Source organism: Neopelma chrysocephalum, unplaced genomic scaffold, assembly GCF_003984885.1.
Source record: "Neopelma chrysocephalum unplaced genomic scaffold, ASM398488v2 Primary Assembly neopelma1_96688, whole genome shotgun sequence".
Lineage (NCBI taxonomy): Eukaryota > Metazoa > Chordata > Aves > Passeriformes > Pipridae > Neopelma > Neopelma chrysocephalum.
Window position 1 is genome coordinate 1258644 of NW_020925333.1, and position 19089 is coordinate 1277732.

Consider the following 19089-nt stretch of genomic DNA (forward strand, 5'->3'; position numbering starts at 1 on the left):
CAATTCCTAGAAGCAAGAGGAACTCAAATAAGTATCCACATCCATAAACCAAAGGCAGTTTCAGACTTTCAAGAAATTGTTCTGACAAATTAGGCAATAAATGTGTATCCTTTACGTGTGCCAAAGTAACTTTTCAAAAATGAACTAATTAAACAATGCACTCCTAAACCTCAAACACACAAAGCACTCCTAAATCTACAAACATCTGGAATCACATTTCGGATGAATCAAAATACAATGAAATTAGTGGGTTTGGTCAGGTTTATTATTGCTGCTAAGAACCCAATGTGACACATTTGAAGTTCATTCTTACTATCCAGAGAAAACTTAATAATAACTGTAGGAGTAAGAATCAAATTATTTGCCTTAGTGGCAAAGTCCAAAGTAGGAAAAAATTAGGAAAGTAGCCACCAGGCAAAGCCCTGTGTTGAAAATGTCATCTATATTACTGGTAACAGATCAACACAAGAAATTGCTCCAGTGTGCAATAGCTGAATTCCTGCTGTGTACCAATACCAGTTTATCCAACATCCACTTCTGAAACACTAGCACCAAAAATGAAGGCTCCAGAGGGTATGTACAATGCCCATACAAATCCCAGCAACTTTCTGGGATGGGATGGACACACCATACCTTAAAATTTCCTGAAAGTAGGAACAAAACATTCTTGTGCAAAGTATGCTAGAGAAATTAGATCTTCCTAAATAAGTTATATATAGTTTAGTACTGGCTTATAACTAAACAATGCCTGGAATACTTTTCAAACCACAAACCTTTTATTCCAGAAAGGGAAAACAAATATTCAGGGCTAAATGAACAAACAGTATATTAAAACGGATCCTTTGCAGACCCAACGTATCTTGAAATACTTCTAATGGCACACAGGTCAGTCAGTTCCTCTTCTAGTCTAGTTAAGACGAGAGGAGGTAGTCCCTAATATCTCAGACAAGACAAAAACCAGGAAGATTGTAGAATTCTTATGAAAGTCATAGTTGCTTCTCTACAATTACAATTAAATTTGAATTTGAAGAAGGTTTAAAGATTTGAGCTGAGAAGAATCATTATAAACATCCTGCTGCAGATGTTGAAATACATTATTTTTTCTTCTGAAACATAGCATAATTTTCCGTAGAACTTCAGAGAAAGTTATTGCCTGCTTGATCCACATGGTGGTGCATGCACATGCAAGATGGTCAGCAGGTATTACTCTTGACATATGCAAATACAATTGTTACCAGGAACTCCAAAAGAGTGATTTGAAATTCAGATTCATGGAATTGTGTATTTTCACAATTCTAATCTTTGCAAAAGCATAACTTGTGGTAAACAAACTGAGTTCCAGTCTTCTCCTTCCCAATGGAAACATGTTTTTACTCCAGTTACTTCCCTGCAGCCACACTGATTTCACTGTTTCTGTTTCAGCATTAAGAAATCGTTATTTTGGAAATGAATTTGAGTGAACCCTAAAATTCAATGTGTTAACATCCATAAGCCAATTTTGTCCTTACAGAAATCCTACACATGAAGGATTTAAACAATGTTTAAAACTGATACTCCCTTTCTGCCCACAGTTTTCATCTGTACCATAAAATATTCTTAAATAGTTCTGCTGTGCTAACTATAAATCCATGAGAGGCATCACAAGTTCACTCAAACAAGCCCACACAATCTGGATACAGCTTTTTATCCTGAAAGATTCCCTTTCTTGCAGCTACTACTAGAAGATAATGACCTAATTGATAGCTCTGTTTCACAAGTGAGACTATTTCCAGCTAGAACTCAAAGATGGACCATTATATTATACAAATGATAAATTATAGTTACCATAGGTTCTGAAAAAGTTACTTGGAATTAGAACCAAACAAACAAACCAACAAACCACATAAGCACAGAACACAGGAAAAATCCATAAGCATTGTTTTAACGACATGAAGATGATTAATCAGTAAAATTTTTAGCTGATTCTGTAAAGAGTATGTATGAAGAGCACCTTTGAAGAAATGGCAAATCTTCACTCAAATTTCAGATAACAGCAGCAGAGAACATAGTATATTTAGGAAGGCTTGCAGTGAGCAACAAAATCCTACGTTTTCAGTTCTGTGTTGTACAGATAATGAAATCCCATAACAATCTACACAATGGAGGAGCAGCATTCAGATCAGAATTTCTTTTTTTTTTCTTAAAAAGCCGAACTCTTTTAGGTGATATTGGAAGACTCAAAAGGTGCTTCTTTTGGAGAGACAATCCTTCAAACATATTACAAAACCTACTCAGACATCTCCTTACACAGACAGTTACAGTTTCTCTCATTACTCATATGTGTTTCATACTTTAACAAAGGAAAATTTGTCTTGTTCAGAATGCAGTAACTGTGAAACTGTTACCAGCTCCCATCCCAACACAGCTGATCAGCATAGCTCTAAAAAGCAGCAGAGAAGGTATTCGCTGAAGCTCTGAAAAGAAAGGATAGCAAACATGACCTCCTCATTGCAGGCACAAACTCGAAGGGAGAAGTTTCATGGATCCCACAACAACACACATTTGCATTAAAACCAAGATAAAAGGCATTCACAGATGTTAAAATCAGATGAAAAAATGTTCATTCTGACCTGGACAAAACAGGCCACAAAGACTTCACCATAAGACCCCTTAACAAAATACTATGAAAAAAAATTCTGTAACTTTCCTCTGATGTATAGCATGAATCTTTCAGAAAAAGCTCAAAAATCAGGAGAGAAAGAGAGAAAAAGGTAACTTCTTCCTTTTAAATGACAAAAAGGACTGTTGGGTTGATTCGATATTAACAGTCACATACTACGGCTAACCCTCCCATTCGTAACTTGACAAAATTTCAAACATCTCTATAAAATTTGGTAAGAATACTACTTTGTCTTTTTGAAGTACAATGAAAGGCTTATCCACATGTACAAATAAAGGTATGATTTTCAAATCTAAAATTTACTGAAAGCATGCAAAAAGTTGTATAGACTTTCAGTTTGCAAAGAATTAATTGTAGCTTAAAATAAGTCAATTTTACTGAGTTTTATAATGAAGGAGAATTAGTCCGTTAAGACAGAATGACTATCTAAATGGTGTTTTGAACTAGCTGAACAATCCTATTTTAAACTAGATTTCAGATAAATCACACCAATGACAAAGTCATGAGAAGACATTTTCTTGGGGAAGGGATGGATGAGAAGGCAAAAAAGAAAGGACAAGAAACACAAAGGAAATGAAATAAGATAAAGTAAAATATACTAAGCTACATGGAATAAGAGGCATGTGAGAAGTGGAATAATGATGCTAAAAGGCAACACTAGAAAAGAATTGCTACAATCTAGTAAGTAATACAGGATGAACTAAAAGAAGGTTTATGAAAATTACAGTTTCTAGTGTATTAAAAAGTTTATAACTAAAAGTGGCACTGACCAGAATTGCGAACACTATTTCTCTTAATTGAAGTAAGGGCATTGTGGCAATGGCATTAATATTTCTGTATCAGTCAGCTGTTGACAAACAGACTTTAGCTTATGAAGAGATACCTTTATAAATTATGTACCTTTTCAAAGACTGGAGTTCACCTGGTTATTTAGCATAACGTATCCTAGAAAGTGAGTTACCAGGAAGTTAAAATACAAAACTGAATATACACATGAAAAATCTGAAGTTCAAAGACACTTTCTCCAAAATCTGCCCGCTGAACACTCAAAAGGTGATTTGTAAGATAAAAACAGTTACAATGTTATCCTTCCCATGAAACTTATTTGAAGTATCATTGTAAGAACCTTATTCTGAATACAACAGCAAAAAGACTCATATCAGATTCAAACAACTTTTCCCCTGGAAAATATGTCCAAAGTTATTTGACACTATGCAAGAAATAGATGACTTCAGAAAGGAAAAAAAAGCAGAAAAACATTGCAGAGAAGTTATAAACTTGACTTCATAATTAATGCATTGGTCATGTGTGATAGCTACGAGAATGACACCAAAAGTGATTAAAACCTTTACACATTACTAAAACATTCTACATATATAACCACATTTAATACAGACTACAAAAAAAAAGTAATTCAGAAACATTTCAGAAAGCAACTGATTTTCTGCACATAGAATTGTGTGAATTCAAAATCTATCCTACTGAGACTAGAGTTGAGTTCCATCAGAAAGGTTTTAGCATTCTCTATCAAGAACACAAAAAGGTTTCATCTGGAATCTTCTGATTAAACTGACAACAAAGATGTCATAATTTTATGACCAACTCCTGATCCCTATTACTAGAAATGAAAATTTTGCCTGTTTTGAACCACAAAAAGGGACAGGGACAATATTGATATTTCCAAGATAAAGAGAAGTCCCTAACAAGGAGGCTAATATTTTACAAATAAGCAATACATGTAATGAATTATTATTAAGTCTTTAAGAGTTAATATAAACAGATTAGTAGATAAAACACAGGCATAGCACAATAAATGCATTATACAGACAACACCTTTGTATAGGTGCACATGAAATAGATATAGATTCACAAAGATGATTTCTACGTAATTTCTTACCAGATCAGCTATGTAAGAAAATGTTTTAATCTTGAATTCATCATATACCTGCATTCATAAGTAATCCTGCATACAGCTGTAAATTTCTCATCTAGTATTTGATTTGTCTATTTTGAGATACGACAACTCTACAAAAATAACTATATAAGAAATTTAAATTTTTAAAATGTTAAACATTTAAGAAAAGGAAACCTGACTAGTTAGCAACATTTATTTCACAGTGTGAAGTGATCTACTGCAGTCTGAAACCAAAGAAGCCAAAATTAAAGCAGCAAGAAGAAAAGCAATCTTATTTTAAAAAGTGTTAAATCTGCAGAAGAGACAATGAGCCAAATATCAAACCTACAAACTACTCTGAATTATTTCCTGTCCATATTATTAATTTGAAAATGTCAGCCAATTGTTTGGCTTTCTTCTTTCTGAGTATAGTGGATCCCAGAGACAACGATGACTGAATTCTCTTACAGACAGAATATTTATGTAAGCTTACTCTCAATGCTCTCAAGTATAGAAACTCCTCAGTGAATTTGTATTTATAGCATTTATAGAGAAGAGGCAGATGGGACTTTGCAATTATGTTCTTATGGCATCATGTCAAAACATCCTTGGAAAAACCCATTTCACTTCAAATCAAAAATATGAAAGAATCTTAGGGCTTGCATACACAGTATTTCCCACCACTGTTTAGTTAGAGCAGTGCCAGTTCCTCATACAGACACACTTAAATCAGTTAAAATTGTACATATAGCAGTTACATTTCACTGGATAAATTACCAGGTTAAACTAATGCAGCTGAAATACAGCTTAAGATCATTTAAGTGTTGCCACATTAGGAACTTGCACTGAAGTAAATAAATCATTTCAGGTACATGTGTAGCAAGACTTCCAATAATGACAAGTCCTTAGATTAGTTTTACTTTATTCCCCAAAATCACCACATAAGCAAGCATATAAACTAACTATGAAATGTTTGCATTTAATTTCTAACAACAGAAGTAGAAAATATACAAGAACACAAGCGAAAAAGATATAATGCAATTAATATTAAAAAATTCTTACCTTTATTAGATTTGGATGACTTGTTCTTGTTAGGTTTAAAACAAGAGCCCCTTGATTTATCTTCTCTGTCCTTAATAAATTTCTGCACATCATCCAAAGAAAGCTTTTGAAGGACAACTACAGGTTTAGCTCCTTTATTTAGATCTTCAACTAGCCCAATCTTCTCTACTTTGTCCTTCTGTTCACCTCTAAATTCAGTTTTCCTTGACTCCTGAGTAACATTGCCATCTTTATCACGCTTGATTTTTGGAATGACAAAATGTTTTAATGCGCCGGATCTTCCCCCCAACAAATAACTGGGAAACTCTGCTTTATTGTCACCATGTGCTTTATTACTATCTACTTTACTCTTATTACCATCTGTCCTTCGTTCATCCTTGCTGTTGGGTGACTTAAAACCAGGTTTATCAGGTCTTGATTTACTAGAATCTCCTTTACCTTCTTGTTTAATACGAGGGCTGTCAGGTCTTGATTTCTGATCCCCAGAAGAAAACCTTTCCCTTGACTCACCAGACTCATGCCTATATTTCCTTTCAAATTTCTCAGGTTTTGAACCATCAGATTTAATACCATGCTTAGAATCATGTTCATTTTTGTTTGAGGATCTCAAATATTCAGGCCTTCTAATCTTGGATGGATCTCCTCTGTATTTCTCTGAGTCCCCCCTGTCCTCAGATCTTTGTTTAAGGCTATCATGGTCACGCCTTGGTGTATCAGAAACTGAACGCCCATCAGGCCTTTGTTTTGTTGGATCAGATCTACTTTCAGGTTTTAGCCTTGAAGGATCAGACTTCATATCTAGTTTGTGCCTAGATATTTCAATTTTCTTGTCTGACAATGGTTTACTGGAGTCCCTCCTATTATCATGTCTGTGTTTTGGTGTTTCAGGCCTCCCTTCACTCTTCTGTTTAGGTGTTTCAGGTCTGCCTTCACTCTTCTGTTTTGGTGTCTCCGGCCTCTGTCGAATCTCCTGTTTGCCATTATTTTGTTTTCCCTCATTTTGTTTCATCTCCATTTGTCTGCTCTCATTTTGTTTTGATTCTGTCTGTCTGTTCTCATTTTGTTTCACTTCCATTTGTCTGCTTTCATGCTTGCTTTCATGTTTCACTTCTAACTGTTTGCTCTCGTTGAGTTTACTTTCCAACCGTCTGCTCTCATTTTGCTGAAATTCCATTTGTCTGTTTTCATTTTGCTGGACATCTGTCTTTTGACCTTCAAAATCTGACTTTTTCCTAAAAATTTCTGGATGGTTTTCAGGTTTAAATTTAAGAACTCCAACAGGGTCTTCTTGGGGAATAGACACAAACCCATCATTATACTGCTTAATTTCTTCAGGTTTTTTGATGGTGTCCAAATCCTGAGTTACTGTTGCCTGAGAGTCTGCTCTTCCTGCTTGTTGTAGATCGATACTAACCATCAAGGCAGGCCTTGCCCCATTTCCTGCAGAACCTGTCTCCTGAGAAGATGCTCTATTTCCTCCAGTAGCACCTCCAGCCTCTGGCGGTTTGTTTTCTTGTTTTCGCTTCTTCAGAGGCTTATCTGCAAGTTAAAAGAGAAAAAAATCACAAATTACATGTAAAGACTGATAAACGTCCAAGCAAGAATGTCCATTCCCCTCCACTCCCACCAATGAATCCTCCTCAGTATGTATATGCACACACACCAAAATCCACTGAATTTGAAAGCAAGAATGGGACTTCTCTAGCTAATACTTTTTAATATATTCAGACTATCATTCATTGTAGATGCCAATTAATCATTCAAAAGACCTACCCTCAAAACATATAAAATCAAAGACCCTGTGTAATTCCTAAGAGAACCACCTAATAAAGCAGCTGCAATACATAAAGACCAAAAAAAACCCCAAACAAAACAAAACAAAACATTTTAAAAAAACCCCAAACTACTCAATTACACTGAAACAAAAGTTTGAAAAGACAAAGTTAACATGCACCTCTACAACTACTTTTTCAGGAATACTACTATTTATCTTCTGCAGATTCAACCTGCTTCATCATATATGTACTAAGCAAGGATCTGCAATGATTAAGACAGAGGCCTTCCTTCCTTTGTTCAGTGCATCAGTTGGACTTCACACGTATTTTAGCCAGGGATCACACAAACAACAAACAAAACTGATAAAGTAACTCCACCACTCCACGCTTCTCTCTGAAGCAAAGCAGTACATCAAGGGTTGGAGTCTACACCTGAACACATACAAATAAGGTGGGGGGCCACTATACACTTAAAAAGTTGAGTGTTTTCTCTTTGCAATCATAATGCTTTTCATAGACGAAATGAAAAGTTCAGTGATAATTTTCTGTCAAAAGCCTGACTCTGCAATAAGCCTTTCAGTTTACACTAAAAAACCATTAGGAGCAAAATACAGAAAAATAAAGTGAGCCAACCACACACGCTGTAATTTGGTAGAATTCACAGAAAGGAGAAGCACGTGGAAGTACCCAAAAGAGTATACTCTACTCAACCAACATGGAACTCTAAACTAAAATTAATTTCTGCTATGAAAACTAAAAGCCCTACCTGCACAAAGGCTTATATTCTCATTTATCAACTATCACTATGTAATTTGTCCAAAAAAATTACTTTCTCTGTAATCAGGGAATATTATTTTAAGGTTAAGCAATGATTAACATAGATCTATTGTCAAAATGCCTAGACCACAAATACAACGTAAGAAAAATAACATATTTTGTGCCTAGATTTGTGGTGCCTTATCACCAGAAGCAACGAACCAGTTTTCTTTTTCAGAGTAGGAAAATGAACAGCAAGGAGGATGCAATGAAGAAATAGGGAAATAAATGCCAATGAAAAAAACCAAATACTCCTCTGAAATTGTAAACCAAAATTATAACATATGACTTCTAATTACTTCTAAATTTTTAGAAGATTCTTACTTAGAATAATTGAAACTTTGAAGGATCATCTCCAAAATTAAAATTAGGACATAATAACAAGCAGTAACATGGTCAATTCCAGTGACATGAATAGGCTTTTTCACCATATTTTTCATCCTCAAATCTATTTGGATACCTCTAACTTCCTAGAACCTCAAAATTTTCTACAAGATTTGATGGCTGGAAGACAGTAAAGACAAATACAATAAACTCAATGCAGAAACTGGTCAACTGCAAATAAAGGACTTTGCATAGTTCAAACAAAACCTGTAGGAATGACTGCCCACTTTATGATAGACACGTGAAGCAAAATAAATTTGGCAAATCAAAGGTGCAGCTTTTTAGCATGGAGATTCTTGCTTCTTCTGTACCACAGCAACTGCTGGATTCATATGGGGAGTTACACAGATTTATTCCCTACACTACTGATTAAAACAAATATACATACATCCACACGCATCATTACCTTATTTCTCAATTAAAACTCTTTAAATTTTGAAACATAAATTGAGAAACTTGTGTTCTTAGGAGAAGGTTGGTCAGCTTTGTTATTGTCCAGGAATACCAGCCACACTGAAAAAGTCCTGTAAAGCTCTGATGGTGAATCTAACAGAAGTCTTTAAGATATTACTGTTATTCATTATCTGTCCCATTCCTTTAACTGAGGTTATCACCTGTAGCAGAAGGGAACATGCATTCATATTTCTAAGTGCTTTTTATTGTCCAATGCATCACCTTAAGGCACTAGTGGAGGTGGTTTGCATTAACCTACCAGGCCGAATGAGTCAGTTAAGAGTAAGAAAATGTTTCTCTCTCTTATGCCTACTACAGGAGCAGATGGCCACGAGCAGTGATGCTTTAAATAGCCATGGTTGGATCAACCAAAACTCACCTTTCAGAGCCCTCATGCTGAAGGCTCCAAGATTTAACAACCAAAACAGTTCAAGTAGGACCAATTTTCTTGCTTGGACTTCTGTAAGTGACCAGGCTCAACATGCTGCTGTTCTTCATCATCCAAAATGTCAAATTGTAAGAACACACAAGTAGATGATCACATCACAACTTGGCATACATATTCCCTCTAACTACACAGCTCTTCTGATGCACCTTCTTCATTTCTCTTGACAATAGAATACTGCTGTTTTAGTAACTTGACATCTTATCTGAGAAGAAAGGGGCACCTTCAAAGCCTTATTTTCCTAGATGGCAAGGTGATTGCAGACAGAGTTACAGATCACTCAGATTTCTTCTTATTTCCAGTGCATCTTGAAGGTGAGCCTCAAAACTAGACTTGATCATTACTGTTTTGCCTCTATGAGAATTTTGGGTCTAGGACAAAAAAGCTGTCCCAAGTATATGAAAATATCAGGTTGAACTAAGGCACAAAAGGTAGGATGAATACATAGTAACACTATCTTCATCAAATATAATGAAAAAACTCCAGTGAATGAGCATAAAAACTTTTTAAGTTGCCATGATAGCTGCAGAAATCTGAAAGCTGAAATATACCACTGGGCTTCAAGGGCTTTATAAAATCTCGAACTCACTTGCAACTATATGAGAGTAAGAATCAGAGAGGTGAGGAGAGAGTAATTAACCTCTGAAAACAGATGTCTTCATATCTTCTCTTTTACAGTCAAATATATGCAAGTTTGCATACATCTACTTTGTTAAGTCATGAGACCCAAGGGGAACAGATGACCTTTGGAACTTCTACAATATCCATTGAAATATACTCTATATCCTTCAAGGCATCAGTATCCAAGCTTCATCCACTTCATTCCATAGGCTGTAGAATTTCTTTTTATGATGGGAATCTAGGACTTTGCCAAAATACCAGACTAATGTCTTTCTTTCTAATCTTACAGACATAGATCCAAAGCTTGTCGCAGTTCCAAACATGTAAGCTCACAAGCTCTTGAGACCAATAAAGTGTGATCAGGATCTTTTTGCTTTGGTCTTTGTAACACTTTTCATAATAAAAACAATATGTAGTAAGCCACAGAAGAGTCTTCTGACCATATTAGAGATCAGGTATGCAAGTTTGTTTTTTTCAGATTTTTTTCAAAACTACTTTTCACTCCTCCACCTCTCTCTGAGGATGTAGATACACTCAAAATATATCTACATTTTGTCCAATTCCTTTAACAAATTTATGACAGTTTAGAGCATAGTCTGATCCTAGTTAATCTATGTATATATCCTTTTGACTTGACAAATTCACAAGGATTTTCTCTTTACATTGAAACATGCTCACCAAAAGGTAGTACCTTGAAACTCATAAGCTAGCTTAAACTAAAAAATAGTACAGATGTTCTATCAAATTAAATGTGGTACAAGAAACAAAACATTACAGGAACCACAAGCTTGACATGGATAAAAAAAATTAGCTGGATTTCCAAATGGTTGTCTCCGACCTGTCCTCTTATGAACAGTATTCCTGGAGACAATTGTGGCCTTCATCTTTGGAAATATCTGCATATTAAAATTATGAATACTTTCAGATTTAAAATTTAATTAAATACTGTGGAACTTGTGTGCAAAAAAGCATTGCACAGGAATAGCCATAGATACCCTGAGATACATTTCTCCTGAAATTATGAGTCAAACATGATTTGAAGAACATCCATCCTGAAAACAGATATGCTTGGAAGCCAAGGAAGTGTTAGAAGCAGTAGCTGGATGAGGGGAGTTGTATTAAAGAAATACCTCTGTTCTTTTATTAAACCTGGCATCTTACCAAAGCAGCAGCCACAACACCATTAGTGATGAAGTCTCCTACGTTACTGCTTTCCTGCAAACCTGATGACTGCCTTAAGTCCCAGATTAAACCCTTTCAACAACTTGAGTATAACTGGATGATAGCCTAAAAACTTCTAGAACTGCTTGGCCTAGCAAACTGAAATGGGCTTTTTGTAAGTATCTGTGAAAAGGTAAGAAGTTAAATAATAATGTGCATGGTTGCCAAGCTTTATTGTAATAGAATGGTAACACTTCACTACACTAATACAGTTTGATAGACTTCAAAATAGACATAATATAAAAATTATCGCTTCCCCATTTAGAATTTGCAAGGGATTCAGTTGTAGACTTCATATCCAGGATGGTTAAATGTGAATATACTCCTCTTCACAGCCACAAATAAGTTTGATCCTCTAAGGCTGAATTCTGGATGAACCCTTTTGATGGCAATTGAAACTTACTTTTTGTTAAGCATAACAATTAAGAGTTTTACACTTTTAAAGCTTTAACACTCTGTAGAGATTACTGGGATATGCCTTCACTCATTTGAAATACCACTTAGGTAATGATTTAAATAAGTAATTAATACATTTAAACCAAATACACCAGTCCTAAGAGGTTACGGTATGTTGTCAAATCTACTTTTTAACAACCTCAGAGACAAGTCAGACAGAGGCCCAATTACAAGCTTATCTTATCTAAGCTAATAATCAAGATTAGAAATTCTCAACAGGCAACACTCAGCTGTATGTTCAAATAACAAACCTCTGTTTACTGTCAACTGTTTTCTTTTCTTAGTTATTTTTCACAGATCTCTTCAAAGTTGTGTAAGTGCCCTGTCCCTCCAACCAACAGTGCTCTGTAGACTACAGTAATCCAATTTGTGTACAAGGAAGGTTTAAAATTACTTCAGTGGTACTGATGGATGACCTTTCAATGGAGTGAGGGCAAATATCCATTCTTTTCTACTCCTTCACCAATACACACCATCAAAAACCATGAGAGTTTGCTCTCACCTGACTTCCCCCCGAAGTCCTATTCCAATAAAAAAAAGAATTGAACAACCGAAGAGAATCTTCCCATCAGCAGAAGAGATTTCCACAGTACAAGCTCCTCCCCTTGAAGGAGAGACTCAGTAAACACAGGTCAAAAATGTTATTCTCACTGTTTCCTCCCTTACAGAAGAAACCAAGAAAGTACAGTCATGAAGCTGGTATAGGAAGCTTTATAGAACTGAACCTAATTCCAAAAATCTCTAAGGAAGAGTCCAGAGGGCTTCTAGCTGCTGCTGTTCAAAGGAATGGATTTCTGAGAATCTGAAAAGGAACAGCTGCTAATTTTTAGCAATCTGTTAAAAGACTTTTGGTCACTGTACAAAAAGGAAAGCCCATCAGGCAGGATGTCTAAACTCATTCAGGACAAAACACAAAAAGGCTACAGGGGTCTCTAACATGCTTTAGGGTGTAGTAGACTTTATCAAAATGAAGATTCTGAAGTTTTGCTTGTTTCCTTAAATATAGCAATAACACCGTCATTGTATCAGAATGAAATATGATTTTATTAATCTTTCTATTAAGGATGTCTGGTAATCCATTATTCTCTGTCAACTATAGCAATACAAAGGAAATATTACAGTAGGAAATAAGGATTGAACTGCAGAAAAGTGTAATCAAATATCTACACTTGTTTAGAGATTGGAAGCTGTAACTTCACCTCCCTGAATTTAATATTGCTTTTACAAACAATATTATTTTAATTTACTTATGAGATAGATTCTTCTGACATAAATGCTGGGTTTTATCCATCTGATTGCTTTGTGCAGAATTATAGTTCTGTAAATTCAAAATATCTGAGCAAAAGCTAAAGTGCACTTTCTTTGAAATAGAGAGTGCAGTACCTAATTTCACAAGAAAAATGCAACGCACTAATATTAGACAATGAAAACTACTTATTTTAGGTATCACTTACACTACCATATCCAATTAGTTTTTAATTCATTAGTATAAACAGAAAACTTCAGAAATAAGCAATGTCTTTGAAATCTCCATTCCAGATGTTGATTTTGTTCTGACATCATACCTTGCACAAAATCAAGATATCAAAAATATCTTCAGTTAACTAGATACAGTAACATTTATATTGCATGACAATGAAAAGAAGTCTATGTCCTCTTAGGTTGGTGTCAGGGAGAATTTAGCCAATATGAACTACAGAAATGCTGGGATTAAATTCTTACTAAGGTTTATTAATTACTCATCCCATTTCTTTATCAGGATTTAAATCCACTAAAGAGAAATGACTGTCCCAGAATATAAATCATTACTGGGTAAGTAATATGGTAAATCCTGTCATCCATCTAACAGGTACAATCAAGTGTATATACGACATGCAAGTTACCCTAAATTTTCCAGTATTAGTTTATACTACAGATTGGGGGTGGGAGGGAAGAAGATGAATTCTTGCTAACTGCTACATTTTGGTTATTTTCTACACCATCTTACAAGAGCAGGTTTCTGCGTTACACTACATAAAGCACAGCCTGGGATAAACGGGGGAATTTTGATTTCATGTAACACAGGAGCATAAACAAAAGTGCTATTACAATCACAGAATCACAGAATATTCTGAGTTGGAAGGGACCCACAAGGATCATCAAGTCCAACTCTTGAGTGAATGGCCCGTATGGGGATAAAACCCACAACCTTGGCATTATTAGCACCATGCTCCAACCAACTGAGCTGTCACATGCCTCTCCTTTTTTTAAACAAATGTATTTTTCATTCAATTAGTTTTTCATTCTTCATAAAAACTATAAAAGGAAGTAACTTTTCCCAGACAGATGGAAACATTGCAACATTTCACTGCAATTCCTCTGAATAGAAGAGGAATTTCTTCCCCTTACTTTTCTTAAAACACGTCCGAACACACACAAACACAAAATCTCTCATCTAGAGGAACTGGAGGATGCAAAGCTGCTTTTCTTGGAAGAGCTACAGGAGGTATCAGTTTCATCCCTTATGTCTATGCAGACCCAATGAAAGCCTGTATATACAAAACATGATACCTAATGTCCTACTACACAGACACACAATCTTTCACACTCTCTCATTTCATTTTCTAGTATTAGTGACTATAATCTGTGAGATTACTATACAAATTGCTAAACTTGTAGCTCCATTTTTAAGGAAAGAAACCCTCTATAACATATTTTTGGAAATTAATGCTAATATACTGGTTATAATTACACATTCTGACATTTCATTAATTGGCTACATAAAATTAGATGTAAACAAACCATACTTAACAGTGTTCTTCTACTAGCTTCCTCTTTGGGGAACTTTAAGGGGGAGATGGGTAATGGAGAGAAAGGGAGAGGAGCTGGATAAGAACTTAAAAGATAAGAGAAAAAGGTTACTTACCTATAACTGTAGTTTTGAGAGTTTTGCTCCGGCAGATTCACACTCTTGGGATGTGTGTGTCTGCTGCTATGGGCTTGGAACGAACCAAAAAAAAGAAGAGCCCACAGCAGGCATCCAAATGCCCCCTAACTGATCCCATTATTGGAAATAAAGTTATTACGGCTTCACTTCTTCCTAATTTAAAGAATCCACAGTAAGATTCCAAAGAAGTGGGTAAAATGGATCCTCAGGGATAAAATATATAGGGAAAAACACACACATACAAGTTGGTTTGTCTCATTAAGAAAACTCTTCTAATGTTTTAAGTTTAAAAAAAATATTAGCCTCCCAATTGAATGGTTAGTGATTAATGATTTCATTATTCTTCTCACAAATCCCAAAGAATAGCGCTTTTTACAAGTAAAAGCAGAACTCCTTAATCTTTTAAAACAGCAGTATTACACAAAAGTGTCTTTGAAGCAGCCTAAAATCTAACAGTGACCACACAATTCTATGTATGGAAGAGCTCAAATTAAAATGTAGCAACTCTGAATAAAATAAAAAACTAAATCAATTTGAAAAAGAGTATCTGAAAAAAGATGGGTTACTTTCTGGGGTTTTATGTAATTTTCAAGGTTATCTTCCCTTTTGCCCTTGCTAGAAGACTCAGAGCTCCTTTTAGCTTTTTGGTTCACAGTGTTTGGAGTTTTTAGAAAAGCATGAAAGATCTCGAGGTATAAACTTTGAATCTGAAAATTAATTCTGGAGCAGGTCTGAATCTTGAAAAACAAGAAGAACTTTATGTAATGTTTTAGGAAAGGTTTGGTCTGAAAGTGAGTGACTAACTTTGAACGACTTAATTATACACAAAAATAACCCACTGGCATCTGAACAGTAGTAAAGCACAAGTTAATACAGAATTGACGTTATCAAAATGAAATTTCTTCCTCAACATCCTCATATTCCAAAAGAAAAAAAAGATGCTTGAGAAGAACAGAAATTCTTGGGACAAATTTTCTAATTTCCTGTACTTTCTTGGAGTAGTCAACTTCAGAGTGTGAACAAAGCACAACTTCAGTTAAGTTGAACAAAACTGGTTCAGAATACAGACCTCTACTTGTTTGAAAAGCTTTCAAGGGCACCAAGTAGTACAGGAAATGTGATTACTGGCAGTGCTTAGAAGAGAATGAAGTGTGTATGAAGTTCCACTACCTTTCTGAAGAAATTATATCATCAAAATATCACAATGTACCTAGAGCAGAAGATGGTTCACCTGCTGACTGCTGTGGAAAAACATTTCTGTCTTAGCCCTTCTGAATCACTTTTTTTTCCAACTCAGATAATCTGAGTCTTGACAGCTAAACCTATCTGTAATACTACACACTGTTTCAAAAGAGAAGATATGATCCAGTATTGATTAACAAACATCTTGTACCCGATCAGAGTATAGAGGCCATTGTGAGGGGGGCAATGGGAACTGAAGACCTGAGGTGTGTCTTGTTCCATGGACTTAATTAGTAGTACTGAGGATGTTAAACATAACAGATGTCTTGGAATGTAACTTGCGGTGCCAAGTGCCTAGATTTCCAAAGTCACCAACTACTCCTTTAATTAACAGATACAAACAAATTACTTCTAAAATTAACCAATACAGAGAGACTTCCTTGATGGAGAAGGTAGGAAGAAGAGATGAACTCCTACCCTTCCACACAGAGGACAAGGATGAAACCACCTTTTTTAAAACTTGCAACTCTCTATCATGATGAAAAGACCATACAATTCACTGAACCCAAGAACCAAATAGACCAAAATGATAGAATTATAAAAACATAGCTCCAAAAAGCACCCAAATAATGTAGAAAGTTTGTATTATAAAATAATTCCTTATGCATATCTGACATACACTTGGTCAAATCTGTCAGATTTTGAATGATTGATTTTTGCGCTAAATATTCCTTTACCAGAAAGGCAAGCTGCTTTTCAAAGAAGACAGTACTGCAAAACCCTGTGTTAGTTCCTCTTCTGAAACAGAAACTGCTTCCCCTTCCACTTTGAGAGACTTTGTTTGGTGGAAGCTAAATATATTAACAGCTTTATTAAAAATAATGAGTAATTACAGAAAGCACTATAATTACCCAAAGGCTCCAATCCCCATTTCCCACCAAACATAATTGGAGGACCTCAGCATTAAAAAAAAAAAAAGACCTTAGCATTGCCTTAGGCAAATGTAGCAGTTGTATAATTCTTAGCGAGAATCCCTCTCAGAAAATCTCTGCCTCTCCTCTGAAATAAACAGTTCCACCACATTACTGGTTACTAGCCCCAGAAAGAACATGTCATGTCCAACCAAAGCCTTACTGTTAAAAAGAAAGCATTTGAAAACCTTTGATAAAGCACAGTACTACAGAGATTTTATGTCTAAAAAAAAGGACAGAAGAGACCACTTATCTTCTATCAAAACTTGTGAGTACAAGTCTACTGAAAGTAATTTATGGAAAACAATTTGAGTATACAAAAAAACCCCAAACTGTGTCTGTAAAATGCATTCCCATGCCTTGATTACAAAAGCAGCAAAGAAGCTTCCATGCAGATTTTAGCATGTGCTAGCACCTTGAGTAAGTTTCTCGAGTGATGCTTGCTCATCAGCTGGCACTACGCATTCCCATTCTAATTAGAAAGAGCACTTGCTACACCCACACCATTTTCTTGACATAAAGTTATCTGAAATTACAATATATGTACTAAAATGAAAAAATGTCAGGCTTTTGTATAAATACACTAAGCAGCTTTGCACAAATGAATGACATATTTAGAAGTTATTAAATATGTTTCTAACAGACATATTCCCACAGGAACAATAGAGGAAACTTCCTCCTGCAGCCACGCCTCCTGCAGCTCTAACTAGAACAATCCCTGAGTGTATCAACCTCTAGACATAGCATAAACTTAGAAGCAATGGCAAAAGCATTACCAAAAAGTAAGAACTGTGTCTCTCCAAGGTAAGAGATTTTCAGAAAATCTGTCCCAAGACTGCTAAAAATCTTTCTCCTGAATACTATGCACTCCTGGTTGAAAGCTCAGCAGCCAAAGCGAAAAGAGCTGCTGTCTATCATAGGGGCAACTTAGTATGAGTGAATAAACAGTGATAATTTATCCCAATATAAGGCAGCAACTCTTGCACCTGATTTACAGCAATTGTAGGAACTCAGGAAGAACTGAGACCTGCCAGAGGATGCAGATAAGAGGGAAGCATAAGATCAGGAAGATGGTTATTGATCAGTGGGGAAGGGGAGAGATCATTTTCTATAAAAATCATTCCTTTCCCCAGAAGAAACAAATCAAGAGTCTGTCCATGGCTATGTACTTATGATAAACAAACTTTACAACTAATGATCAACATTTTCTGAAAGCCTCAAGAAAACAGAAAGTGTGTTTCAGTCTTTGAAGGTTGCTGTGCATTTTTCCAGGTGCTTCTCAGGTAAAATATGATGAAGATTCTATTTGAAGTGTGAGGACATAAATGTAGCTTTTGAAGTAGTATGCCACAAACCACAGACTAACTCCCCAACAATAAATTTAAAATTAACAGAAGAGATTTAAGTAAATTAATAAATTCCCCATTTCATTGAATTAAAATTAAAGACAGTAGAGATCTCTTTTGAGGTGAGCACACATTTTCTCCATATATTCACAGACAACATTTCCTAAAAGGACTTGATTTAGTTACCAAATAAGGAACATCTCAGAAGTTAATCCTTTTACTACTGCAACAACCACATTTACAAACACACACACGCACACACACACAAACTCTCTCCTCCCCTCGCCACTTTGGCATCTTTAAAAACAGTGAAAAACCACTTTGAACCACTTTGAATAAGGAGAAAATTTGCACTCTTACTGCTGGTTAAAGACCCAAACTGTGTGGGGTTCATTCAGTTGCACACATGCAAGTATATTCACAATGGACTAGTTTTACCTATGAACAACCAACATCAGAATTTTCACCATTTTTCACTTTGCAAGATTTTTCTTGTGAGTACCTAATAAATTAGCATTATGCTACAAAAGACTTTTTTCTCAGAAGTCAAACACAATGCAGAGGAAGCTTCTGAAAAATACTTATGGTAACCTATCATTTTCTAAGTTATAAAATACATTTTATCTTCAAGATCTACATGTGGACTTTGTATCTGTTTTTGAGATTTCTGAACCCAAAGACCTTCAAACCAGTTAATAACAGAAAGGGAAATCAAAATAAAACCAAAAAAAAAGAAAGAAAGAAAAAAAAAGATAGATTCAATTAAATCAGTTAAGACAACCAGTACAGCTACTGAAGTGAAGATAAAACGTTTCAGAGGCCCATCTGGTTCTGTGCTAGAAACCATACAGATATATTGTAGTTCTCAAAAGCTTCTA

At 35.3% G+C, this 19089-nt stretch overlaps 1 protein-coding gene across 6 annotated transcripts in view; it reads right to left on the reverse strand.

Moving 5' to 3' along the window:
* The window catches only part of NIPBL (NIPBL, cohesin loading factor), a 164104-nt gene that overhangs the window by 50847 nt on the left and 94168 nt on the right, over positions 1 to 19089 (reverse strand). For 4 of the 6 annotated variants that reach the window (XM_027709176.1, XM_027709177.1, XM_027709179.1 and 1 more), the window contains one exon: positions 5616 to 7154. The exons of 1 other annotated variant lie outside the window; for it this stretch is intronic. In XM_027709176.1, the coding sequence (XP_027564977.1) occupies positions 5616 to 7154 (1539 nt within the window). Of the gene's footprint in view, positions 1 to 5615; positions 7155 to 9422; positions 9733 to 19089 lie in introns of those variants that run through there. One more of the 6 variants, XM_027709180.1, reaches the window with a different exon arrangement.